Here is a 21,070-nt window from a genome sequence, read left to right on the forward strand (position 1 = left end):
TGGCAGGGTATACTGTGGAGTAGGGTGGTGATACTTGGCCAGTCATTTTTGACTCGATATACCCTGGAATAAGATATAATAACGAGACGAAAATAATAAAACTATCCCTACCTACTATTTTAGTTAAACAGATCAGTATTAGATGTCTATCACTTTACTTCTACAGTTTTAGTAATAATTATGAAGTGTTTTATTATTTCATTTATATATGTATTATTCTGTAATAATACAGAGTTGACCATGGTGAAAGCTTTTGCTAAATACACATTTTGGTTATTTTATAATTTTTTTGTTATCGTGTGTTATGGTTAATCTGGAAGACGTTCTTTATCTATGTTATGATTAAAGTGTAAAATATTTAAGTTCTGGTTAACAATATAGTGTCATACGTTTTTTTTCAGTCTCTGGCTTAACCTGATGTGGCTTACAAGTTTCTAAAACGTATATTTTTGGTTTTGAATATTCAAGAAATTAGTCAATTAATCAATCCAACTTTTCGTTAGTAAAAGAGTAGCCCAAGAGTTGGTGGTTAATAGTGATGACTAGCTGCCTTCCCTCTAGTCTTACACTGCTTAATTAGGGACAGCTAGCACAGATAGCCCTTGAGTAGCTTTATGAGAAATTAAAAAAAAAAAAAAATCATAGAGTTGTAGACACAGAGAGAGAGTACTCTCACACATTGACCAATCACAGACTGTAACGTAATAGAGGTTTCAAAACGGCCGCGAAAACAGGAACAATGTCAACAACACAATAGCACGTGTGAGTTTCGAAGGGGTTGAAATTACCTGAGAAAACCATATAATTGTCTTAACATGTCTGCAATTGTAGCAATTATAAAGCAAATTGCGTACATGAAGTAAACTTACGCAGTTAATAGCTAGCCTCATTGTCGAATTATGCCCAGTGAGCATCATAATGTACTTGATTCTGTAGAAATTTAGTCTATATATTTTCGTATGAGTACGAGCCATAGTATCTAAATTCGCCAATGAGTTAATATATATTTCAACATATAAATTTCCCATACTTTTGTGACTGAAAAGCATTGTAGGCGGTCTGGAATACAAAAATGTTCGAATTCCACATTGAAATGTCCTGTCTACAGACTTATAAATCCAGTGGCGAATTTAGGCCCTATGGCTCGTCAGCTTCAAAATGTGCAACTGGGTGCTATTCCCGTTCATCTTGTAGAAGCTGATATTAAATGAACAAGAAGATTAAAAAAAAAAAAATGATAAAGACTAATATGCTGCCAGTGCTGTTTCGGCCCTCGCTGTTATGACCCGGAAATCCTTTCTGGAAATCTTACTCGGACTGGAAACCTGCCATGTTTCGTATATCGTAAAACTATGCAAGTGGTAATTTTGACTTGTGATCCATTGGGATATTTAGCATATCATAGTTCTAGCTTTTAAAAATGTCAATCACTTTTTTGAGTTTTATATTCAACTCATTACATCACATACATTTCGTGAGATAACAGTGAAGACCAACATTAGTCAGACCAACATTAGTCAGACCAACATTATGTATGTTACTGAAAAATAAGTGATAATATGTACTGTTATTTGGAAGGTATGCCAACTAGCATTAGTTACATCATATGTATACATTGTCAAAGATATACTAAATTTTACAATGTTAATTTCAGAATAGGCATATGGAAGGAAAGAATTTACACAAATTACAGGTGAATGAATGGACCTTCAGAACAAAAGATACACCTATGTAACAACACAGCTAAATTATAAAATATACACCATAATTATATGTATAATTGTATATTATTGACATTTTTTTTGTTTATAAGGTAACAGCAGCTAATTAAACATCTATTTTGTTTCAAATAATACCACTACATTGTACATCCTATAAGTGTGAACGTCATATATATTAAATATAAAATCAGTTTTACAGTGTTACATTATTGTGCAGTGTTATATATATATACAACTTTAAAGAGACATACACGGTTTAACAATTTTTACATAAATTAATTGAATAAGATGTAAATGTATGATGAGCTCAGGGCCTCATACATAAAAGGAATACATTATGCATAACATTTTTAATAGTTTAACTGATCACCAAGTATTTCATAATAGTAATTATTTTGGTATACACACACAAAATATTCATATTTGTTCTTTTTGGAGTTCTTCAATTATAACATTTTGCAATAATAGAAAAAGAATTATTGCAACATCCAGTTTTGATTTTAACATCTATATAACAAAATGAACTACTGTAGAAAATTGTTAATCATTATTCTGTCAAAAATGTGGATTCATCACTGATGCAAGAATAAAATAGTCTTCGTTAATTCATGACGACGGAAGACCTCTCTGTTATTGACATATCGAACAACCATGGTGATGCACGAGTATTTTACAAAATAGTCAACTGATCAACCTGACAATTTGTGTGACGTGATGATCTTCCTCCTGTGGATCATGATCAGCACAATGTTCAGTCATCTCACCGAAGACAGACAGACGAACACTTGAATCATGTTAGAATTTGTAGCAGTTTTGCGATAGAATCAGTTTTCCTTTTCATTTATTGCTTGCATACTCTTTAATTGTTTTGTACTTTTTTAGCTTGTCTTTAACTGCTTCAAGCTGATCTTCCACTGCGACAATTGAACAGTATGAATACTCGTCACATGATGTCTTTTTCTTCTTCCTGGCAGGTACTAGATATGTTTGCTTGATTTCAGGAACTCGTTTTCTTGAAAGTGGCCTACTTTGTGAGTGTACAACTTGCTTATATCGAGGATGACCTGGGATGATGGTAGGCACTGTCAGAGCTTCAGTTCAGACTTCAATATATCATCTTCTTTCATGTCTCTTGGGTGCACTCCTGGAAATAGATGAAAACTATTTTTTAAGCAAAGCAGGTTTTCATAAAAAAAACCATTGGTTGTTTGTTATCTCATTTTTTAAACAGAGGGAAAATTAAATATACATGACCTGTAAACAGTAACAAACATAGGCAGTCATTATTATATATTTTATATATGTTATAAAGTCATTGAGTTTATTTTTCAAAAATAAAAATATGAGTTTTCTTTTTAAAATATTAATAAGTATTGACGGTGTTGTCCAAGTAGTTTTATACCTCTCATTTTGCCAGAAAGGTTTTACTGCGCACCCTGTGATGCCTGAAATTCTTCACGACTTACATTCTTCAACCATTGTTGACCAACTGCTTCATCAGAAGGGAAACTAAAAATAAAACTGTTCTGTATCTGAGTTTAAGGATAAACTTTCCGACATCTCTCTGATACATCTATTTAAAATCTTCTTTTCAAATTGAAAATTGGACAAGAAAAAATTGCATTAGGACCAAAAACGTGCTTAGTCTGCACCTAATTTTCACAAGCGGCCATTGTAATTCATGATTTGGCTGCTTGATCGCTTATTCATACCTAAATACTGGTATATGTAATACATTAGTACCATATCAAATTCATTTCTGATGTCCAATGCCTTAATTAGGCCTACGGTGTATAGCCTAGTAGAAATTGATACATTACAATACAGTTTGGGCTTTGACAGATGCAAAGCAGACGATAATTTGCAACTGCTCAAGCTTCAAAGCCTTCATTTTGAAAGAAAAGTTCATAAATATGAATACTTACTCATGGAAGGAGATTCCTGAGGCTTTTTTACACTTATTTGTGCAATGAAAATAATAACAGCTCTCGAGCATTGTTTGAGAAGTTGGCTCAGCATAGTCAAGTGGGTTAAGGTGTTCGACTCGTAATCTGTAAAGAAAAATAAAAAATGAAAACACGAACACTTATAGCTATCTTTTAAATAAATGTTTTGAAATATTTTTATTGTACTCACAGACTGACAGAGAGAACACTAATGTTTGCAATGTTAATGTTTCCAAGTTGTTTTTTGTTTACTACCAGTTGTGTCTAATTTGTGATTGGATTTGAGTTTTAAAAATAATTATTATTATCATTATAACTGGTTGCCTGTTTCTTCTCATGTTCTTCAGGATAGGTTTTATTTTTGTGTTCTTTGTATTTTTTGAGTGGACTAAGAAGTTTGATGTTTATTTATCTTTTTCCTTCTTAGTTCATTTAGTGGTTTTGTACTTTAGGTGTTGCTTGTTATTTTTTAAGTCTATTTTCATAGTTAATAGGTTTGTTATTTTTCTGGACAACTGTGGTCTGTGGAGTAAAGCAGATAAGGATTTTTGCCTGTCCCTACTGCCTCATGGCTCCTCGAATTAGGGTCTTTCTATATAGGGAATTGCAGACGCCCATAGCACTGTATCTGCTGTGTCATTCCTCTGGACTCCCTAACATGTATTCCATTCCCTTTTTTCTAGTGGAGTGTTTTTTAATATAACTTTAATATTTAATAAATATAAATATGAATTCCTTTGAATATAAGAGTACCCTACTAGCAAAAGCTATTGCCTATAAAAGAGTTATAGTTAATTCAAAATATAAAACTAGATTTAAATTTTAAACGACTATCAATCTTAAAGGATGACATCCGAAACTTGCCCTGTTCGAGAGCTGGGTAAAGTATCAAGAAATTTTAACAACATGTACATCACAGGAGAGCTACAGTTTAAGTGGAAGTTGACTGATTCAGTAATGATAACATTGTGATTGGTAGTTATATTTGTAAGTATGGTGTTATACACAGTACGTGAAAAATTGGCTTTAATGACATATTGTAAGTTAGATACGCTTATTCAAGAATAAAACCAAATCAGGCGCGGGCAACAATAAAAGGTTGTCTTACTTACAGGCCACTGAAGTGGTTGAATTATGTGATGATATCTCATCTGATTTTGATATAGAGTGATTTATAATAGCTGAACATTAATATTGAATTCGTAAATAATTGGTGAAGTTACCTAATTATAAGTTAAATATACAGATTAAAATTAATAGAGTCAATTAATATATATATATACATATGTTTGAGAAACCAAAAATGAAATGTTCGAAAACAGGCGTACAAGAACAAGATTAATTTCCCACAGACGATAACAAAAGAAGTTATGAAATATCACCGCAAAACAGTAAGTGAATGACAAATAAAATAAAACCCACATTACGATAGTGTTATTCCAGAAGAAAACAACTTGAGCGATGAAGTGTTAAGTGATACATCGAAGTGCCTGTAAAACAGTTAAGTGAGAGAGTTGTTACAATGTTCTCTTCCGAGAAGACATTTCTGTTATGAGTTCAAAGAGACGACCAGGAGAGAACTAATCGTGAAATGAAGACCAATGAGACGTGTCTTGATTGTTACGGATGGACTGCAATTTGTTGTATTAATTAAACTTAAATAATATAACGTGTACCATATTAATCACTCTTTTCTTAATTTGGAGTTTTTTTTTACGATAACTATTATATGGTTAAGTGTTATATAGCTAATGAATATTATGTGATAATGTACTATCATTGAGTGTGTTTACTATATATCACTATATCTCTGAACAAGTGTATAATGAATTTATGGTACATATGTTTATGTACATACATTTATTTACATTATTAATATTAAATTGTAAATGGTGATGGATGTAAGATGTAAGGATCGAAAAAGTGAGCTTTTACGAGTAAATATTTATCAGAGATTTTTATAAAGCAAGTAGGAATGAGGCCTCGCTGAATATTTTTGAAGTATAGTATAATATTGGTTAATAATGATAATTGTGATACAGAATACAGTGAAGTATCATTAGACATGTGTATAAAACAATGATGATCCTAGAACAACAATGCTTGAATTAAACATGTTGAGAAAAATTTTGCTGCTCGTTTAGCGTTTAGTCTGTAATTAGTTGACGCTATTAACTAAAGAGTTCAACCAATAAGAAACTATGATAGATTGACACCACTACAGTGTGAGATCAAGTTACAAAAGATTGAATACCAACAAGCTTAAAACTTCGTGACATGTAAACAACTGTCTTATTGATTAAATATCGATAACAGAGAATGTACAGATACAAGATAAATATCCGGGTAAAACATTTGAAAATGTAGTAATATTTCTTTTACAGCATTTATTTTTCGAACTGTCAACACTCGATATTTATTCTACAGAAATTAACCTAAGCAAGCATTCGATTCTGTATCAAATCGTGTTCCTTGAACAGGAGAAACACACAGACAGACAGATTAACGAAATTTTTCTTTTAACAATAAATTATACTTTATTTCTTACTTTATACAGTTTATTGTTTTATGTTTTTTATTGCGAAAAAAAATCAAACTAAGTTTCAAGCAGAGTTTTTATTTCCTAATTAAGTTTACAGTAATGTCAAATGTACATTTTTCTTGCACTGTATAACCTTCGGATTGTTTTTTTAAATAAAGGTAAGATTTCAAAATATCACTTCTACTGGCGATAATCCGGATCCTAACAAGCTGTAAAATTAAAAACATATATAAAGTTTCACATAAGTATAGTTAAAAGCACAAAATTGTCGATGTTGCTATTAATAAGTTATTTAATTGACATAAATAATTTTTAAAGGATTGGGGCAGTTTATGCGGGATGACGAGAAACCCACTTCACCTATTACAAGTGTATTTTGGTGATGATAAAAGATGTTGTAGATGAGATTTATGTCTATACATTTTTGTTGGAGAACAATATATTCCTGCTACTGTTATTATCGAGTGGTTTTCTAAGAGGATATCAACCATTATATTTTCATTGCTGTTGTTCATTTGGATTTCAGTAACGGAAAGGTGTTCTTTATACGATAACATAATTATTCTGTTGGTGTCTTGATTATTTCTTCTCTCTCTTCTTATTGACGTATAGTTACATATTTTGGATCTATTCTGAGGATAAATTAGTGTTACACTTACAATAAGAATAACAGGGTTAATATCATTTATTAAGTCTTCGATTTCGTGTTTCTTGGAAGCAAGTGCACCTTGAATGTTGATAGTTAGAACTGTGAAATTAAAATTTTAGCATGTATCCTGTGATTGTTGTGATTACTTGCGGTATATGTGATGTTATGTGTTTTTTTAGCTATGTCTATGAATAGGTCTGTGCTATATTTCGATTGGGTCGGTTTTGTTAATTCTGCAATGAACTCTGTAACAATGTTTTTAATTAAGTTTACTGTCAGACTTATTTCATAATTTGTGTTTTCTTTTACTGTAACATTGTTATTTTCTTGGTTGTTTGTTGTATCTGTGATTTTGTTAAGTTCTTGTAAATTGGTCACTGTTTTGGTTGAGGTTTGTTGTTCTTTTGTTGGTGGTTTTGGTTGTGTAGAGTTTCCCTTCAACATTTGTGCATATGTAAATGAACTTGCAGTTTTGTGTGTTTGTTGTGTTATCTTGTGTTGGTTTTATTGTTTTTATATCATAAATGCGTTGTTTTATCTTTTTATTTGTCGCATCCTTTATAATTTACTGTTTGTGTTTCTCCATAATTACAGCGGTTCGGTTCAGCTTGATCTTTTTTACATGCAAATATGTGGTGTTCACCGTCACATCCACAACACCTCGGTGTTGCTAGACATGCCGCTGAAACGTGTTCATATCGTTGGCAAGTATAATATTGTGTAATTTCTACAGCTGGTGTTTTAAGCTGATCAACTTGGAATTTTTGGTACCACAAAATGATACCATTGTTTGTCAGTTCCAAGATTCTGTAATGTTGTTCCATGTAAACTCTTTCTACATTTGTTGGTTTCTTAGAAACCTTGGAGATAATTCTTCCCACTATAGGGGTATGGTATATTTAGTTTATGTAATGCTTGCTCAATGTCCTGTTTTGTTATGGAGTGGTGCACCCTACTGATTACTATTGCCTTAGGCTGTGGATTAGTTCCTGGTAAATATATATTCATGTTCCCAGGTGCGAAGGCGTCCATGGGCCATTCTTTAAGTAGTTTATTTACGTCAGCAGTTCTTTGACCTCGCACAATGATACCGCCCCAAGGAAAACGCTTGACATTAGCTGTTTCAACACCTGGTTTACATCTGGTAACTTCCGCTGCTAGTTGCGGTTGATTATATGTGCCAGGCTCGCCTCAATAATAATAGAATATTTGGGTGTTTTGTTTTAAGTGGTGTATATTTTGGTTTGTAGTTTCATTTTGTAATGAATTTCCACTTTTTCTTTTCGACACTACCAGAGTAAACTCTTGGTTTTCATTTGTTTGTTTATCGCTTTGTTCTAGATTTTTCTTCTTCATTAGTTTTTGCGTTATCAACATCCAAGGCTTTGTTTAAGCTAGTAACATCATTCGTATTATTTTTAGTGTAGGAAGGAACTATCACCACCTCTGTATGAGAAGTTTCTTCATCTTCATCTTCAAAATTTTCACTTGAATTACGTAATTATTTTTCTTTCTGGTTTTCGTTTTTCTTTCATATCTTTTTATTGTTTTCTTTATCACATTTCAGAGATGTTAATTTTGCTTTTGTAATATTACAAAGTGCCAGTAACGGGGAGTTTTTTTTCTAAATTCTAAATTATTCCTAGTTTTTGGCCACCAAGCGAAGTAGACTTCTTTGTTTGTTTTTCAGGCCACTCGTTGTGGATGTTTTTTCGTTTTCCGGAGTCATGGTTGTATTTCACGCTCCAGTGGTCAGCATCGCTTTTTTCTTGGCGACCCGCACTTTCGTCGACCTAGTTGGATCCATTTTTCTCCTCATTCAACTGGTGCTGTTTCTCACAGTATGGGTAATTATTTTTGTCCAAGTGAGTATAGTAATTTATCTTTGTTCAGATAAGTGAAGGTGGTTGTCGCAGGGAAAGGGTTATAAGTTTTTTCTACACTATTCATATAAACTCAAGAGTTTGCAGAAAACTCTCCTATATCTCAGCTCACACTCGCCAAAAGTCTCCGGTGTTTGACTCATAAACTAAGTGCCGCGGGTTCGAATCCTGGTCGCACCAAACATACTCGCCCTTTCAGCCGTGGGAGCGTTATAATGTAACGGTCAATCCCACAGTCAATCCTACTATCCCTTGGTGAAAGAGTAACCCAAGAGTTGGCGGAGCGTAGTGATGACTAGCTGCCTTCCCTCTTGTCTTACACTGCTAAATTATGGACGGATAGATGCAGATTGCCCTTCATTAGCTATGCGTGAAATTCAAAAAACAAAAGCAAAACAAGCAGTTGAGATGTTAACTCTGATAGTTCGGGCCTGGCATGGCCAAGCGCGTAAGGCTTACGACTTATAATCCAAGGGTAGCGGGTTCGCGCCCGCGTCGCGCTAAACATGCTCGCCCTCCCAGCCGTGGGGGTGTATAATGTGACGGTTAATCCCACTATTCGTTGGTAAAAGAGAAGCCCAAGAGTTGGTGGTGGGTGGTGATGACTAGCTGCCTTCCCTCTAGTCTTACACTGCTAAATTAGGGACGGCTAGCACAGATAGCCCTCGAGTAACTTTATGCGAAATTTTAAAAACAAACTCTGATAGTTCCAGTAAGACATAACTAAAAACACATCTTTTACTATCAAAAGTATTATTTCATAAAACAAGACGAAAATCTAAATAACCAAGGGCACTTCAAAATCTGTTAAGCATAATTTGAGTAAATTAATCTACGAGACAATTTTTGTGTCCTTTTTACAAGCTACATTTTCTTACACTATTAATACCAGCGGCAGGGTGTGGGTATATTTGATACAATTTTATTATTATTCAGGATTCTTATAAACCTACCTTCAATTAAAATTATTCTAGGCAGGATTACATTGAATTAATCTATGATACTTTTGGTACGATCGAGAACATCAATCGATATTAGCTCTCAAATCGATCAAGAGGTGATGAAGATATGAGTTATAAGTTTGTTTGTTTGTTTTGTTGGTTTGTTTTTGAATTTCGCACAAAGCTACTCGAGGGCTATCTGTGCTAGCCGTCCCTAATTTAGCAGTGTAAGACTAGAGGGAAGGCAGCTAATCATCACCACCCACCGCTAACTCTTGGGCTACTCTTTTACCAACGAATAGTGGGATTGACCGTCATATTATACACACCCACAGCTGGGAGGGCGAGCATGTTTAGCGCGACGCGAGCGCGAACCCGCGACCCTCGGATTACGAGTCGCACGCCTTACGTGCTTGGCCATGCCAGGCCTAGAAGTTTGTACTCACACTATTAATAAAATAATAATAACTTTGAGCCGTTTTATAAGCCGCTGTGCTGCAACTGAAAAAAACATATCATATACATATTATAAAATAAACTTGACACTTTGTTTTTCATTTTGTTTTGTTAAAGGTACACATTAAAGAATAGTATTAGAACAAATAAACTACGTTGTATGTATATTTCAACTGGAGATTCGTAATATTTCTCTAAACAACTGGAATATCAAATCACGTCAATAATAACACATCCAACTCTAGTTGTCTTCAATAAATTGTATAGAATACATGTGCAGTGAGGTCTATTCGAGATTTTATATACATTTAGAGCATGTTTCTCGTTTAGTTGTGACATCATTGACTGGAAACATATTGACCTTATTTTTAATCTATCCACATTCACTTGTTAAAACGCGCTGTGCAGAAATCTGTACAAACTGGTGATAATATACGTACTTAAGAGGCTCGGCATGACCAGGTGGATTGAAGCGTTCGTCTCGTAATCTGAGGGTCGCGGGTTAGAATTCTGGTCGCACGAAACATCCTCGTCCTCTCTGCCGTGGGGACGCTATAATGTGCAGTGTCAACCCCATTCTTCATTGGTAAAAGAGTCGCCCAAGAGTTGGCGGTGGATGGTGATGACTAGCTGCCTTCCCTCCAGTTTTACACTGCAAAACTAGAAACAGCTAGCGCAGATAGCCCTCATGTAGCTTTGCGTGAAATTCGAAAACAAACAAACTTATTTAGAACCTGAACTGAGGAAAAAGTTATGAAAATACAGCCGAAGTAAACAACCAGCACTTACATGCGGTTTTGGCAAAATGCCTGGAATTCAAACGATACGCCAACAAGGAAGTGTAGTAAAAATGATACAGAAAATCATAATTGCGAAGAATTTTCACAAATATCAAGGCAAGTATTTAATAACAATGACAAACATTATTTTGTTTCATCAGATATAAAAGCAAAATATGTTTATTTCAAAAGTGTTTTATTCCAGTACAGAAAGTTCAGAGATATTGTACTACCATATAAGAAACATGAATTAAGACACACGTTAATTAGTCTTGCAGACAAAACAAGCTCTACGTTGCGTCCAATAATTATTTCTTATTTACTTAATGTTCTATGTTTCATAATAAAGACAACTGAACAAACGGTGGGCTCAGCAGATAGCTCGATGTGGCTTTGCCATCGTGAAAACTCACATACAACTGAATATAAATAAACTTACCGAACGCTATTTTCTTCAGACATGTACTTGTATCGTAACAATGTTTTCTCAGTTGGCACTTCATGTTTGCTTAACAAATCATGTTCTCATTAAATAAGTTCCTTTACCCACTTTATTTTTCAATTAACAGCTCTTGAAGAATGTATAAATAGATCTCAAATCAATTCAAGTGTTTGATATACTTTACTATTATGTTACTGAGCATAGGTGTGTTCTTCTAATATATGTTTCAATTTTTTCAAGGTTACTTTCAGTAACTTTATTGATTAAAATGTCTGTAATATATTTAATTTATAATATGTATAATATATGTTGTATTAAATGGCTAACTTAAATAGCATTCCGCAAACTATGTTTGCCGTATATAAAACTGTATATGTAGAAACTTGCTTAGAGTGTGGTTGCAATAATATTATGATGAACACTTCTACTTGTTCAAAATCTTTAAAGAACTATTTGGAATATGTAACGGTTTACAATGTAATAGATCTAACACTAATGTCTCGTGTGAGGTGTAAATCTTACATATTATGTACGTCTAGTGTGGTTGTAGTACTCTTTATGATAAACACTTATATTTGTTGAAAATTTCTGAGGAACTATACAGAAAATGCAACGGTTAAGAAATTAATAGAAGTAACACTAATGTTTCATGTGAAGTTCCAATGTATGTTGTAATGTTTATCAGTTTTTCGTTTTATTCACTTTTTCATTATGATTATTCAACATTATTAGTTTGATATGCTGTTTAGAAACAACCTAAATTTTATGGGAAATCGTCAACATTATGTCTGATAACAAATATAAATCTTATTCTTAATTACCTATATTAATCACTCAATTAATTATCAAATTCTGATCCCCATTGGTTGATAAGATCAGAAGCTACTGAATATAACAAACTGCTATACTTTTAACAGTTTTGATAAAACTTATTAAACTCGACAATAAAATGTCATATTGTTTTCCTATATCACAATAAAACTGTAAAAATGCAGAAAACCTGGAAATGTTACGTAAAGTAAAGCCAGTGATTTCGTTCCTTCGTACTGTTTCAAATAACTATTAAAATGGAAAAGACAAAAATAGATCAATAAAAATATTTCATGTTGCAACTGGAATTGTCAAAAATGTAGAAATATGTAAACTTAAGTATAGTCTTTCTTAAATGATCTGAAACCATGATTTAATTTGATTAATGCAAGTTTCCTATCAAAAATTTTCTGGAATATAGCGTCATCTAGTTTTTACCCAAACAGTATATGCCTGTCGATTAATGAGATTTTAAATTAAAATTATGATAACATCACATCTAATAATGGTTTCTGACTGTAGATGTAGTAAAGCATCAATTGTGAACTTTATTAGACTGACAACCGCTGCTTTCATTTGTTGAAATAAAAATAGGCTGTTAGATGTTATAGTATCCAATAAAAAAGCTGTATTATGAAAGAGAGCTTTTACTCTAATTAATCTCACTTCATATCCCATAAAAGAACTTGGGGAATTGGTTAATTACCTATCAAAATTCATCTGTTAGTGTCACGTGGTAATGTGACCCAATAATACCATTGCATAAGGAGTTTTGAATACTGTTCCTAAGATCTTTCGCAATATTACTTTGACCGAATAACTTAAATTCCATACAAGTTATTTTGCTTTTACAAATAGATTTTCCATAAGATACGCAGACTTCGAAATTAATATTCATTTTTTTCCATCACGTAGAAATTGTTTACAAATTGGTAACAAAACAAACTCTTACTTAGTTCAATTTATTATTTCCTTTATCACAATGAATACTTTTTATTGTAATGTTTCTGAAGAAAAATATAAACTGATGAAAGAGAATAACATTGATAACAAATGAATATATATCTTTATTCATCTAGAATTTTTTGGAAATACTCGTCTCTTGTTTTCAAAACTATATGTTGTCATGAAACCTATCTCTAAATGTTGTAATGTTAAGTTAGTAATGAACTGACGCCTACCTCTAAATGTTGTAATGTTAAGTTAGTAATGAACGACGTTTACCTCTAAATTTTGTAATGTTAAGTTAGTAATGAACTGACGCCTACCTCTAAATGTTGTAATGTTAAGTTGGTAATGAAATGACACCTACCTCTGAATGTTGTAATGTTATGTTGGTAATGAACAGAAAGCCCACCAGGTACACCATTGCCACAGTCCGGTAGCCCATTGCAGCCAGCACTTGTATTGCGCCCAGGTCCAGCCACGTTTTGGAAGAAAACGCTGCTTCATTCAGTGGAAGGATGGATATGTGGAAATTGGAAGTGTCCTTAGGTAAAGCTTCACGGTAGAAAACTTTGACATTCTGGTTGCAGTTATGAAATAAACATGATTACAAAAAATAAAACAATATTGGAATATTAACCACAAACACGTTTCGTTTTTTTCTTTTTTAGAAAATCGTAACAAAACGTCAAATTGATACGATTACCAACTACTGTTTCCTTTTAAATATAAATATTATATATAAATTACACACTATGTATATATTATATACGGTGGTTTATAATTTCTAACAATATTTTAGTGGTTCTAACAAATGTAAAACTTGAGGCAAAATGTTAATTCTAAAAACATTTTCAGGTTCAACCTGAACTCGAAATAAAAATAACTGTGTGAATAATGTATTAATTTAAACACATTGACAAGTAGTTTCTAAGTAACAACAGGTCTATACAAATTGACAAGCAAAGTTGTAATTTCTAAGTAACAAAAGAAATTCATATCTCACGAAAATTTATTACACGTACCTATCCATGCAGTAATGAATGATGAGTCTACATAATATATTCATAAACAAAATACAATACTCACTTAGAATCTCAGGTTTAATTCAGTTTTCAATTCATACAATAAAAGTAAATAAATGTTGTGTTTCAAATTATTTTATTAAAGAGTTTATTTGTTTGAAGTGAAGACCAAAGTTCAATAAGATGTCTGTGTTCTGTTCACTACGGGTGTTGAAACCTGGTTTCTGACGTTGTGAGTCCGCAGAGGTACCGCTGTGTCACCGAGTCATAAAACGTACAAAATGTAAAGAACTATAATTTATTTTGCAAATGTTCCTTGCAACGGGGCGTAAGCAGTGGAGGATGAACCCAACGGGGTAGCAGTGGGGAATTGTCTCTAGCTGCGGGGGTAAGCAGAGAAAGATATGTGGGGAAAATGTCCCATAGAAACAGGGGATAAGCAGTGGGAGAAATGTCCCGAGGAACGGGGAAATTATTCAAGGAGGGTAAGCAGTGCAGTGGGGAAAATGTCCCTAGAAATGTCCCTAGCAACTAGGGATTGCTGGTAATTCCTCATACAGATACTTGAAACAGTCACCATCTTTCCATCCTTCTATTCCTATTTATATGGATGGTTTGAAATCAGGTGACTGTGGGCTCTGCCATGGTTTGTTGTGGCTCAGTTGTTGCACATAGAATCCGCTCAACATTTTCTGTGTTCACTGCTGAACTGTACGCCATTTTTCTTGTCCTGGAGTACATGCTTTTCTCAAATGATTTAAAGAAAGACCACATTTGGGGGTTGTAATAAGCCATGGTGAGATCTGCTGACCAGTAAATGCTGCTATGTTATCCAAAACAAACCCAATGCCTTTTGTAGCTCTATAACCATTGTAGCACTGGCATCTTTTGATTCAGTTGTATGGTGGAAATGCATATATATGGATGTGAAGTTTTTATTCATCAGAACTTCAAGCGCTCTATAGAGATGAGGAGCCTATCTTGTCCCCAGGATGTTCACAAGTTTTAATGTTCTTTTCTTCTAGAGCATCACCGACACTTTTTTAATTCCCTACTTGCTTTGGCACTCAAATGATACTGTTTGTAAAGTCCTAACAGAAGGTATTTTATGTACGATAAAAACATTTTATTCCTTCACAGCATCCAACAGTCCCCTTTCATAAAAGTGGGCCACACACAACACCTCAACTCACCATGGCATCCCATCTCTAGTAAGAAGTGCAATTAGTCCATTTTCTGCTCCATTATTGATGGAAAAACCATCAGTACCTATAGTGGTTGCCTTTCTTTTGCAGTTCTCCACACGAACTGTCTCAAATGCTTTTCAATTGCTGTTTTTAATCCTGTGGCAGTATCACTGGGTGGGGACTGCAAGTCCAAAAATTTTGTAAAATTTTCTGCCTTAACAAATACAGTTTCTTCTTCAATTACTTCAGTCTCTTTAGACACATCTGAGATGAAGGAAAACACTGCAGCATTATCAAGGTCTGCTCACAGATCTTGCAAGTCCAAAAATTTTGTAACACCATTTCCTGTCTCAACAAATACAGTTTCTTCTTCAATTACTTCAGTCTCTTTAGACACATCTGAGATGAAGGAAAACACTGCAGCATTATCAAGGTCTGCTCACAGATCTTGCAAGTCCAAAAATTTTGTAACAACGTTTCCTGCCTTAACAAATACAGTTTCTTTTTCAATTACTTCAGTGTCTTTAGATACATCTGAGATGAAGGAAAACACTGCAGCATTATCAAGGTCTGCTCACAGATCTTACATCATAATGTCATTAATACATGTGATAAAGTTTTTCGCTGATTTGTCATTTATGTAATGTCTCCATTTATTTTCTGTAAATCGCATAATGGCCCAAATAGAGAAAACAGCTGTTCTGTTACTACTAAGTAATAGGCGGTAGTGAAAAGTTTTTCCAGTTTCTCAAGCTCATAAGCATGTAAATTTCTTATGCATAAATCCATCTGCTGAACCTGTGGTTTAGATTCAGCATTGGCAGCTTGAACACACGGAGTATTCCTTCCACTTATATCGTGGGCTTTGATCAATTGTAGGTGAAAATTACTGGTACCTTTACCAAGACACTATCTCTTTAGCAAACGTTTTTGTGGCTTTTGCATGCCTTGCAAAACATTTCATTAGTTTCTTGATCACCCTTTAACCAAGGGAATGTTTCTTCCCATTTCGGTAGGTAACTCAGAGATCGCTTCTATCATACTTTTCATTGCATTCCACAGAAGACATTGGGTTACCTCCTTGATTGATTGATCTTGCTGCCGAAGCAGCAGGAATGATCCCACTACGACCATTGACACTTATGGTGGTGATGGTTTTTCCTTGACTTGTTTATCCTTGTCAATTCTGTCATCTTCACAACTGAGTTCCTTTGTACAACTATTGTCTTTACTAATATCACTTTCTCTATTCAATTCTAAACTCTCATCATCAGATTTCCTTCACTTTTTGAAATATTTCAACAAAGTCACATTCTTTTGTAAAACCACACATTAACCACAGACAAGAACTGTTGTTCTGTTTATTGGATGCACGGACTTGTTGGGCTAGGTAATTTATGTGGATACAACCAGATATCGGAGGGAGGGTATCTGTTCACAAAAATTGCTGGCCCTGAAACCCTGTCACCCAAAGGTGATGTCATCGGCACACAGAAACTACCGAACAAGGCTGTTCAATAGTTTAAACATGAACCTTCTAATCTATATGTTACAATATGTGTTGCCGGTGTGGCAGGGGAAATATGTCTAATGAAAGAAATTGCGGCTTGTTTGCCCGGTTTCTAGTTATTTTACAGGCTGTTATTGCCCATTATTGGCAAAATCCGTTAAGGATGACCAATAAAACAATTATTTAAACGTAGAATATCACTTATCCGCTCGGGAAATAGACATAGAAAGAACTGTTGCCTGCAGGTAATATTTATATGCCCTGGGACGTCGGGAAGTTCTTAAATTTGAGCTCTGGACTGTAGTAGCCTATTTACAGTGATCGTTCTGTACTGGTACAGGTATATAACATATAATCAATTGTACATTGCACTGCATGTTGAACTACTAAATAATGGGTTAGGTCCAGGTTAGAGTACCTTAATCCAACTCAAATATTTGAAGAATGAGTTGTAATCTCAACTTTGAGCTCAGTTTTGACATGGGGACTTAAAATGAGCCAAAAACCATACATTAACAAAATAGGCATATTTCTGAAACTTTATCTGCATGCATGGATGCGAAAGTAAATTCAAAACAACGGCTTTAAGTTGGAAATAGTCCACTTCATTATTTCAGGCTACAGTAGCATTTCCAGTGTTCTTACACTAAACTAGTTACAGTATTTAGGCCTAATGTTATTGTCACTCGGTTCTCAGATTACAACTCCAACGTTAGGCCCAATGCAAATACATTGCAACTGAGGCCACGAACGTTAAGCCGAGTACTCAGTACTAACCTTGCTCACTTAAACTTGTTCAACTCGTGCACGTTTCCAGACAATCCTAAATTGATTTTGTTGATTTGTCGGTGCTTTACACTTACTTTATATGAAGCCGGTGCCACAGTACTGTACTATTGCTAGTAGTATAGTGTATACATAACAAAGTTAAGAATAATGTTGTCATACATGTCGAAGTCTTACGTAATTTGACCTAAAAGGTCGAATTATCGTCTTTAGACTGCTCCGATCAGTCCGTTGTTTTGCCGGCTTTTCAAAACATACTGATCTGAATTTACAATCGCAAAATAGTTAAATTACACCTAAAAAGTTTGTCGTCATTGTCTCCGTGCTTCTGTCTCGCACTGTTCGTTCGTTTCATAAAAATATCACCAGAGGGCTGGTTGGGGGCATTATGATTTCAGGATAGGATCAAGAAAGAAGTTAGAAGAATATAATTGTGATCTCCATTTTTGAGTTCAAAAATGGCATATTTAACAAAATTTTGTTGGCTATTTATAAACTAGGATAAAAACCGGGTATCCTTGTATTTATCCCCTTAGTAAATCTCTGCTTCAGATCTGTTTATGTTATTACACAATCACAAGAGAATACATACGTGCCCAAATACTCGTATAGGTTACAATAAATCAATGAACGGTGGCATTGTTCATTTTTTTTTGTTTGAGAACAATTCTTTTCGAGGCACAGAGAGATCTGTCTGCACTCCCACTGTAGTAGTGGAACGAAGTGCAGCAGCATACGTCCAGGATGAAGTAATGGACAGCAACTTTTGAGCCTCAAGCTAATTAATGTATTGAATTGTCTTCAAATGCTGCCCTACTTTTTCTTCCAAAAATTTAGGGCAAGAATAGAAGAAGAATGAGTGAGAGCCATTGCAACTGACGCAATGAGGGTCCGTTTCACACTCATAGGCATCATGGTCCTTGCCACCACAATGAGCACACATCAAGGAACCACAACATGATGTCTTCGAGTGACCAAACTGCTGACACTGAAAAATTTTGAGAGGTTTTGGAATGTATAGTCGTGCCTTGCAAATAAGATAACCTGCCTTGATGGTGGCAGGTGCAAATAATGATGTAAATGTTAAAGTGAGAACATTGGTCAGCATCATAATTCCACCTCTGCAAGTTGAGATACGCAATGAAAAGGAAGACATTTGCCCTAAAGGTTTGTCTGAAAGAAAATGTAGAATAAGAAAATTAGGTACAGGTGTTAAAAATTGCTGCCCAAAATCTTCAAGACGTGGTCATATACCTGTGGATTTTTCTTCACTATTTTAATTAAGTTTTTATTTGGATGGTCCACAATAAAAAAGAATATTTCGGTGCTCACTGACCCCACCCGCCATGGTGTCTTACGAGGGGACGCACTACAATGCCAAACAAGGACACTGCAGCAACACCAGGGTTTCATGAGCACTATACCCAAAGACCAGTAACAGATACCATGTCCACAACACCTGTTGAGAACACCCAACACTGGTACTTCGTTAACCCTAGCCCAAGTGGACTAGCCAATTGACCCAAAGGGGCTACTACAAGGTCGCCCATCTACAGGAATTCAAGGCTAAAATGGTGTGTAAGGGTTTAATCCCTCAACCACCAGGAACCTCTCCTCCCTTTTATAGGTCGTCATGCACAGCAAACACGTGTGTGGATGTTTAGATCCCAGAGGAGGTAAACTGAAAGAATAACTTTCCCTGGGAGGTCCCCTTACACGTGGTAACTTCACGTTAACATCACGTACGTCCTGTACGTGACAGGAATCCACACCGAGAGACTGATGTTAGGAGATGAAGTTTGATAATTTAATGAATGGCAATTGTTTTTTATTCCTCCAACAGTAGTCTCAAATGTGTTCTCCTTCTTAATGATAAGATATATGTATTTGTTACTATTACTCATTTTGGTCACTTGAAGGAAACACACGAAAATCTCGAACTTCTTGTTGATAAAGTCAAATACAAAATGTGTTTGGCTACTTTGTGGAGACCCAAAAGTCTTTTGAAAGTTGGAGGATTAACAATACTGTTATACAAAGTTTCTGCATTGTTTTGTTTTTATGTTTATGTGAAATGGGATGACCAAAGTACTAAATCAGCACCAGATAAAGAAGTAATGGCCACCCAGAGTCAGCCTGATATCAGGATAGAAAACATTGAACGTGAAAGTTTGGTTGACACAAAGAAAGTCCTATAAGCTCCACTTCAAATTAAAGTGGGCTTGATGAATCAGTTTGTGAAGACCTCAGACAAAGACGTTAACTCTTTCTTTATGGACAATTTCCAACCTTTTCAGAAGTTTCATTTAAAGAAACGACTTTGCTTGGCCTCGGATTAGAAAATTGACTTTTGGCATTGTTTCACTGCATATATATGTGCATGTATAAATAGCTTGCACAGTATAGATTGCATTTATTGTTAACAGGCGATTAAATGAGCAATATAAAGAATAATGAATTAAATATTTCATTACTATTATTTGTCCAGGTTTTCAAATTGTTGTCATAATTGATAATACAACCCAAATGGTATATTCCATCATTCATAAATAATCCAAAAACCAATGTCAGCCTAGTCGAACATCATGGAAAATCGTAAAAAAAATAATTAAGTTATGGTATAAAGCTGAGTGTTTACACCAACAACGATTCAACTTCTCCTGTCTTTCACTGTCTAAACATCGTTTTGGAAACACAGTTATCATTAAATACCTTATAAAAGAAAGCAAATGGATAGAAGCCGATCTCTAATATTTCGACTAATTGTACTCCCTATCTCCACCCTTCCAAAACAAAAAAGATATAAAAATGTATACCCAACCATAATATGTGTGTGATTTTTTTATGATTATCCATGACAGCTGACTGGATTACCATCACTGTTTCGATTTTGACTGATAAATGGGATATCCCATAGGCATTATCCATTATGACAATAAGTTGGTAACGTGAACCAATAAAAACAATACGATACTGATATATATAAAGAAATTTGGGAATTAACCGAAATTACATCGTAAAACACATACATACGGAAATAGAAGTTATACAAAAACAAACAAAACCAATATGTAAGTGGTACACAAACACTTACCATACTGTTACTAACACCATGTTAAACATAATAATTGATATTTTAATTCTTTTTGTTCATATGTGGAGACATTATGAAATCCTGCGTGACTCCAATATAAAAGGTAACACTGATTTTACAGGTGCATTTGAAATAGAAGAGACACATTCACCACTATCTGTAAATATTTCAATTTGTTTTAGTTATATGTGGGGACATTATTAAATCCTGGGTGATTTAACTGTAATAGGTAAACGTTAGTTCTGGTAATTTGTTCAGGCTATGTAAGTACAGTTGTTACAGAAGAGACACGTTTACCAGTATCTGTAAATATTTCAATTTTTTTATTTATATGTGGAGACATTATTAAATCCT

The 21,070-nt window shown here is 34.3% G+C and overlaps 1 protein-coding gene across 1 annotated transcript; it reads right to left on the minus strand.

The window, feature by feature from the left end:
• Positions 1–1,864: 1,864 nt before the first annotated feature.
• Positions 1,865–16,460, minus strand: LOC143227472 (uncharacterized). The gene is made up of 5 exons (XM_076458915.1): positions 16,370–16,460; positions 15,422–15,590; positions 13,482–13,615; positions 3,647–3,772; positions 1,865–2,865 (listed from the first exon to the last, which is right to left on the minus strand). Exons 1-5 carry the CDS (start codon positions 16,458–16,460, stop codon positions 2,807–2,809), a joined length of 579 nt encoding a protein of 192 aa, XP_076315030.1. The 3' UTR covers positions 1,865–2,806.
• Between the last annotated feature and the right edge of the window lie 4,610 nt (positions 16,461–21,070).

Source organism: Tachypleus tridentatus, chromosome 9, assembly GCF_004210375.1.
Source record: "Tachypleus tridentatus isolate NWPU-2018 chromosome 9, ASM421037v1, whole genome shotgun sequence".
In the NCBI taxonomy this organism is placed as follows: Eukaryota; Metazoa; Arthropoda; class Merostomata; order Xiphosura; family Limulidae; genus Tachypleus; species Tachypleus tridentatus.

What these genes read in the sequence shown, in the direction of transcription:
- LOC143227472 (XM_076458915.1), bottom strand. Translation starts at nt 16,460, where the DNA reads ATGGTCGTAGTGGGATCATTCCTGCTGCTTCGGCAGCAAGATCAATCA. An exon ending in TCTGTGGAATGCAATGAAAA is followed by an intron (nt 15,591 to 16,369) that starts GTATGATAGAAG and finishes CCTTCATCTCAG; the next exon opens with ATGTGTCTAAAGAGACTGAA. An exon ending in TAACATTACAACATTCAGAG is followed by an intron (nt 3,773 to 13,481) that starts GTAGGTGTCATT and finishes TTTTCTTTACAG; the next exon opens with ATTACGAGTCGAACACCTTA.